At 48.5% G+C, this 7568-nt stretch overlaps 1 protein-coding gene across 1 annotated transcript; it reads right to left on the bottom strand.

Annotated features, from left to right (window-relative positions):
• Positions 1 to 325: 325 nt before the first annotated feature.
• Positions 326 to 1276, bottom strand: LOC138378376 (olfactory receptor 10V1-like). The gene has a single exon (XM_069463724.1). The coding sequence runs from the start codon at positions 1274 to 1276 to the stop codon at positions 326 to 328; it is 951 nt and encodes a 316-aa protein (XP_069319825.1).
• Positions 1277 to 7568: the final 6292 nt, after the last annotated feature.

The following is a 7568-nucleotide window of genomic DNA, read 5'->3' as shown; positions in this document are numbered from 1 at the left end:
CCTACTTTGGATCTGGGAGTTCCTTGTATTTCTATCTCTGCTAGTTCTTTGGCCACAGAAGTGGCTGGTTTAATGTTTTGTTCTGGTCATCTAATGACCCTCTGCCTGTCCGTGTCCACGTCTCTGACAGTGCTGTGGGTGATGGATGGAACTGTTCATGAAGGGACAGTAAAACCTCCGTCAATGCCTGAGAACTGCTGCATCTCAGAAAATCTTAGGATTCCTTCTGTCGTTCTGATCACAGAAAAAGAGGCAGTGAGAAAAGGGAGGCGTGGAGCCACGAGGTGCACAGTGAGATGCCTGGCTGGTGGGCCTTGACCTCCCTTCAACTTGCCTTGGGCTGCTGCTTCGTCACCAGGAGTCTCCTGACGGCACCCTTCACTTCCTTGTTCCTCAGACTATAGATCAGAGGGTACAGCATGGGGGTTATGTTGGTGTAGATTAAGGACACAATTTTGTCCTGTTCTGGGGTGTAGCATGACTTGGGGCGAATGTAGATGAATATCGCACAGCCATAGTGCAGAAGCGAGACCAGCAGGTGCCCTGCGCAGGTGGAGAAAGCTTTGCTCCTGCCCTCCGCTGAGTGGATTCTGAGGATGGCCGTGATGATGAACCCATAGGAGAGCAGGATCAGCAAGAAGGGCATCAGCAGGATGAGCATGCATACGAGGAAGACTGCGATCTCATTGGCTTGTGTGTCTGAGCAGGCCAGGAATAGCACAGCGGGGATGTCACAGAAGAAATGATTGATCTCATGGGACCCGCAGAAGGGCAGGAGGAAGATCAGCGTGGTCAGAGTGAGAGAGAGTGCAAAGCCGCTGCTGCATGCCAGAGCCAGCATCTGCAGGCACAGGGCCCTGGTGATGATGAAAGCGTAGCGCAGGGGGTTGCAGATGGCCACAAAGCGGTCATAGGCCATCACGGTCAGGAGGAAGCACTCTGCCCCACCCAGGGCGATGAAGAGGTGCATTTGCAGGGCGCAGCCCAGGAAGGACATCCGCTGGTTCCTGGAAAGGAAATTGGCCAGCATGTTGGGGACAATAACCAGTATATAACCAATTTCAATGGTGGACAGGTTCCGGAGGAAGAAATACATGGGGGTCTGGAGGCGGGAATCAATGAGGGTGATGAGGACAATAGTTGTGTGCCCTGCTAGGGTGACAAGGTGCATGATTAGAAAGAGTCCAAAAACAAGGATTTGCAATTCAGCAAGGTCTCCAAAGCCCAATATAATAAACTCAGAGCTGAAGGTGTGGTTTTTCTGCTGTGGGTCCATCCTATATTCTTCTTTGTAGAACTCCTAGGATGGAAAGGTCAGTTTTTTTGTTTTTTTTTTTAGCAATTCTCCAAGTTGTGGGAAACCTTGAAGCCCTTTCCAGGGATGGAAGTGTAGCCAGCTCTCCAGGCCCTCCAGGCCCCTTTTCCAGGATCAGCCCTTGTCTTCATGCTACTAGCTTTTTGAATTCTGCCCTCTGCTCACTGAGAATGAAGCCCCGCTCATGTGACGTCACTTTTGTTCACCTGTCGAGTTACTACAAAAACGACCTGAGATGAGCGAACTCTAAATAGGAAGTTGCTTTTCCTGGACTCCAAGGACAGTCTTTCTGTCAGAGCTGATCTCCAGTTTGAGAGTTGTCTGGGGTGGGGGTGGGAAGCTGCAGACTCAGTGAGCTGCAGGGGATTCTTGTAGGCTCTAGACGCTTTTGACTTGGCTCATTGGCTGTTTTGTTCTTCCCTTACTACCGCCTCCAAACGCCTGGAGTTCCTGCAGGTGACAAGCTGTGAACAGAGTGCTCGAGAGCTGCCTCTCCTATGTCCCTGCCTCAATTGCAGGGAGGCCCTGCATTATGTGTCACCGCCTTCTAGATACCTCCCCTGACCTCTAGGCTGTGTGAGGCCCTTCCCTATGTTCCCACAGCACTCTGGGCTTCCTCAATCATATTATTTATCCCTGAGTCCTGTGATTCTTTGATTATTTCTCTGTCTACCCCAACAGCCAATGAGCTCCATTATGGCAAGAACGGTGTCTTGTTCAGCCTCTCAAACAGTGGCTGGAACATATTGGGAATATCAATAAATGTTTGTTTAACAAGTGCCTGTTGTTCACTTATGCGTCTTCCACAGTTAGCACAGGGTCGGGCGCAGAGTGAGAAGAGCAGAGGGCAAAGGGGTGAGCCAGGTCACAGGACAGAGTAAGGAGAGAGTCAGGGAGGGAATAGTCTCAGAACAATGGGCTGCTGAGTGCCCGGCGGGACCACACTTGGCTGGTCTGCTTCCCAGGCTTCGAGGAGCTGTTTGCTTCCCTCCTTCCCTTGGCAGGACCCACGTTACCAGTAGGGAGCCTTGTGTTTAGCCTCTGCTTTCTTCCCAGACATATCTCCATCACAGCGTTGGAGAAGAGGAGAAGGTTTCCTAAGATTCTAGAGATTTAGCAAATCAAGAATGAGCAGGACTTAAGGGCCCTGCAGAAGTGGACTTGCCTCCTAAAGGAGCATACTTTTTAGGGGCATGCCATTTCTGCTGGGATCACTGATGCGCAAAGTGGGTTAAATGAAACTAGAAAACCCATTTGGAGGATAGCTTTGCTTGGCATAGAGGGGGGTTCTTCTAGCCTCCGAGCCACTTTTGTGTTACTCTGAGCATTATTTTGTTTTTTACTTACCTAAAGGGCACCTGCAGTCTTTGCGCTGGACAGGTCCCTAGAGGGCAGTGTGCCCACTCCTCACTGTAGAGCAGATGGTCACAAAGCCTCCTTCCCTTCATGACCCACCTCCTGCTCCTGCCCTCATCACTGGCCCTCCCCAGAGATCACAATGAGTCCCTGCCTGACAGAGCCCAGCCAGCCCAGGCTCCCCCCTCTGCCATCTTCCCCACTACCGTCACAGGAGCCCAGTCTGGAAGGACTGGCAGAGGGCAGGGTGACCAGCATCCCTCCAGACAGGGCCCCTACAGCTTGACCCCAACCCCTTCCCATGACCTAGCCCAGCCTCCCACCCTCAGTGCCCCTTGATAACTCTGTCTGTGAGTGAGAATGTGCTTCCTGGGTTCATGTTTGCCCTCCTTGGGCTCATACGCTTGGCTTTGCCACACCACATCACTTCCACTCCTTGCCCCCATGACACTGCTGCAGAAATGTGGGCATTGCTTTGTTTTATTTGGGCCCTAAACCTTGAAAATACTGAAAAGCACAAAAATGAAAGTAAAAGTCACACATGACCCAACACTTAAGAAGTAAGCGGTGGAAGTCGGTGTGCAAGTTACTTCTCCTTTGCTCCCCACTCTTCAGAGAGAAGCATTCTTAGCATTCCCTATCAGCTTTCCTGTGGGTATAAACACACACTCATGCACTCACACACACACACAAGCACACACACAGACACACGGTCTTGCACACACAGCCACACTCACACACAAGCACACACATACCACATATGCACATAAATACTCATCACACTCACACATTAAAACATCAAATAGCCAAGGACTGTTTGGAGCTATGAAAAAAAAAATACAAAAAAGCACACATTAAATGGGATCATAGTGTACTGAACTTACTGTCCTTATTGTAGTAATATGTCACTTAATAACACGTCTGGGGGAGGTTTGCAGTCAGCACATATCGGCTTTCTGCATTCTTTTTATCTGCTGCATTCCACAGTGTGAATGCACTATATTATTAATTAAAAATAAATTATAAATAAATACTAATAACATACATAAACAAAAATGAATGAAACATAATCAAACCATAAAGTATAATTTAATTAATATTTTATTACTTCGACGTTGAAGTGTTTTCTCAATTTTTTAAATTGCACAAAGCACATCGCAGTGCAGAGCCCAGCATGCCAGGCTGTGCAGACTGCTAGTGTGTCCTTCCCTGCTCCTTTCTCACGCCTCTCCGCACCGGAGAACAGGACTAGGGTTACCTGGGAGGGGCAGATCAGTGCCTGAAGTGGAGATTCTTCTGTGACCTTCTCCTGTTGCTGAGAACTGAAGAAGGAAGAGCAGCCCGCTGACCAGGAAGCACAGCTCCCCCGAGCCCAGACCGTGGCTTTCCAGCCTGTCTGGACCGCGGGGAGCAGCCCTCGGAAGTGCTGCTGCTGGCTGCTAGGAAGGGAGTGTCCTTAGTAACTTGTGTCAAGTGGCCGTAAGGCAGGACTCAGGGAGTCCTAGGAGAGGTCATGGAGGAGGCCGCGCTGGGCTCCACCCACCTAGGGGAGTGCCGTCCCCAGGTCACACAGCTGGAAACCCCGATGGCTTACGTTCTTACTGGAAACCTTGGATACCGTGGGGGTCTGGACCGTGTTTTTTAAGTCAGATGTGCTGAAACTGCAGCCCCCACTGTGCAATTACCAGAAGGCGAATGGGCCGCAGGCTGATTCAAGAGGCAGAAAACAAATCCAGTGACCAAGGCTTGCTAGAGAGGAGCGTAAAGTGGGCAATGGAGCCTGGGATTGGTGGCCTTTTACGCGCCCCCTGTCCCGCTCAGATTCTGCCGTTGTTTGTAATAATTAGGAGAGGCATAATCAGAGCCATCGAAGTGGCTTGTTTCATGCAATGGAGTGAGGAGAATGCCTCTGCTCAGCTGACCTAACCTTCCTCTAATACTTACATCTCCCAGGCAAGTGTCGCCACACCCTGATTTAGCTAGGTGCAGCCCAATGTCCAACCCGCACCACATTCGCATCTCGGCAAAGCAGTCACTTCCTCTCAGCCTGGTGCGCCCCATCGTCCCCTGATGCTGCTTCACCCGTGTTCAGGAGCCTGCGGCGGCAGCCACTCTTGTTCAGAAAAGCCTCCTTACCGCCACACTCCCAAACAGGAAACAGGAGCCCTGATCAGCCCCGTCTGAGCTAAGAATCATACACGCGATCCCCCTTAAATCATTCTGGTAGTTTCTGCCTCTGCTTCCACCCCCGGAGGGGCTCCCCACACCCCAAGGTGGCACTTTTCCAGCCGCTCAACTTTCCTCTTCCTCCTTCCTCCTCTCCAGCCCCCTCTCATCTTGGCCACAGTTGCTGAAACAAAAGCTCTTCTGCTTTTAGTAGAGACAAAGGCCACGGAAACCTTACTGTCCTAAACAACCGTAGAATAGGCTTTGGGAAAAGCTCCGTGAGGTGATCCTGTCCTATCTGTGGGAAATGTGTGGGCCTGTTATAAAGTGACCGAGCCTTCGTGAGCCGAGCCAGCGAACAGCAGACGCCCCGGGAGCCCGAGGGAGAGACCCGGCCTGGAGAGCGAGGGTGTCTGCTCCCGGAGACCAGGGGGCTTTCAGCAGGCAGTGTTAGGACTAGGGTTACCGCCACATGGGGCCCAAAGGGAGGAATGGAAAGCAAGAGGTTTCAAACATAAACTTAACATTTTGGAATAAAGGCACCTCAAAAGAGACCTAAGTAACTGGGCTTCTGCCTTTGCAAACCTAGGTGTTCTAAAGCAGTGATAGTTCAGGTACCAGAGCTGTCAAAATTACCCAGATTTTTTGCCTCTCCCTCCAATTAGACATCAGTTAGCGGCCACAGATTCTGTTAGGATTTGGGGCAACATGGTACTGAGTCTTATTAACTATTTGAATTCTTTAAAAAGGGAAAGTCACAGTGAGTTGGCCTTTAAATAACCTAATTGACAAGGCACTGAATAAACAGCACCCATGCCTGTGGATGGTGGCCCAGACTGCAGAACTCTGCGGCCTCACAAACCATCCAGAACCTTTAGCTGAATGCGAGCACAGGGGAGGATGGAGAGAGTGATTAGGGATTCCAATGTCTTTCAACTTTAGCTCATAAGATCAAAAGACTTAGTTTTTCCCCTAAGACAGGGTCCATCTCTGTTGCTTGGGCTAGAGTGCACTGATGTGATAATAGCTCAATGCAACCTCCAACTCCTGGGCTCAAGTGATACTCCTGCCTCAGCCTCCTGGGTAGCTGGGACTACAGGTGCACACCACGACGCCCAGCTCATTTTTCTATTTTTGGTAGAGACAGGGATCTCGCTCTTGCTCAGGCTGGTCTCAAACTCCCGAGCTCAAACAATCCACCCACCTTGATCTCCCAGAGTGCTAGGATTACAGGCTTGAGCCACCGCACCCGGCTCAAAAGACTTTTATTTTGGACTTTTCTCCCATGTCTTTGAACTTCAACTTGCTAGGAAAATTTTGAACTTTATTGTCTCCTCTGGAAATTCTTTGTGGGAGAGGGTTTATGTTTAGGACATCTTGTATGTTGGACTGTTATTTTTATTGTGAGGAAGCCACAGTCACACCCACAGCCTGGACACCGAGTTCAGCTGAATGGAACTGTCTGCGTGTATTGGGGTAAAATATGATGAAATAATCTGGTTGATCATTTTTTTTTCTCACTTGACCTTACTAATTACAGTCTCTGTGTTTTGGAAAGGTTAACTACAGATTTATATGTTCTTTTAATTCTCTCGTCTTGTGTTTGGAGTAACCACAAAGAATTTCATAGTTGGAATTGCCCAAGGTAGGTAAGTATTGGAGTTCCAGGTCCACCAGGTACCCCTTCAGGAAGATCTTGGGGTGGAGGGTGGGTGGATGTGATTTGGTCTCAGCCAGTCCAGATTTTGGAGTTCAAGGGGATACCTGATGACCTAGTTTTCTTGTGCAAGTTGTCCTGGGTTTTTGGTTTTGCTATCCTATTCTCTCTCTTTTTTGTGGGGTGGGGGAGGTAAGTTATGAATATGCAAAAACAATGTTACAGCCACTGTTGCTACCTTTTCAGAATCTAGAAATTGTATTATTTCTGTATCAGAATAATTAGTAAGGTTGTTTTAACTTTGATACAACAAAGCAGTAAACAATGAGAACTTCTAGGCAAAATAGTGACTTAAAGGCATGGATCTAAGTCCTCTCCCCAGATTTCTCCTGAAATGAAAATGAAATATAAATTAGAGGGAAAGGCCAGTTCAACAGCTTACTAGGAAACACCATAGGAAACAGCACCAGCCTGGCACCAGAAAATCTGAGGAATTGCTGCCAGCTGTTTTTTAAGAGTAGCACTTCTCAACTTTCTTTGGTGGAGAACCTTCTCTCTGTTTCCCTCTCTCTCTCCAAGCCATCATGGAATGATACTTTAAAAAATACATTAAAATTAGTAGTAAGATTAAGTGAAAATAGATATACCAAATACAATTCCACATTTTTTATTATTAGAGTCAGCAGACATGCACTCACTCTGTCTGCCTACACACTCAATTTCTGCACTTATCACAGGCCACGAACAGTTTATGGACCATCATCAATTTGCAGAGCATATTCATTTCCTAGGGCTGTCAGAACAAAATATCACAAACCGTGTGGGCTTAAAACAACAGGAATGCATTCTGGTATAAGTTCTGGAGTCCACTAGTCTAAAATCAAGGTGTTTGCAAGGCCATGCTCGCTCCAAAGGCTCGTAGGGAAACATCCTTCCTTGTCTCTCCTAGCTTCTGGTGGTTGGTGGCATTCCTTGGTGTTCCTTGGCTTTTAGATGCTTAGACACAGCACTCAAATCTTTGTTGTCTCTGTTGTCATATGACCTTCTCCCTGAATGTGTCTGTCTCCAAATTTC

Source organism: Eulemur rufifrons, chromosome 30 (assembly GCF_041146395.1).
Source record: "Eulemur rufifrons isolate Redbay chromosome 30, OSU_ERuf_1, whole genome shotgun sequence".
In the NCBI taxonomy this organism is placed as follows: domain Eukaryota; kingdom Metazoa; phylum Chordata; class Mammalia; order Primates; family Lemuridae; genus Eulemur; species Eulemur rufifrons.
The sequence above is the reverse complement of the archived record's forward strand: the minus strand, read 5'-3'. Positions and strand labels throughout refer to the sequence as shown.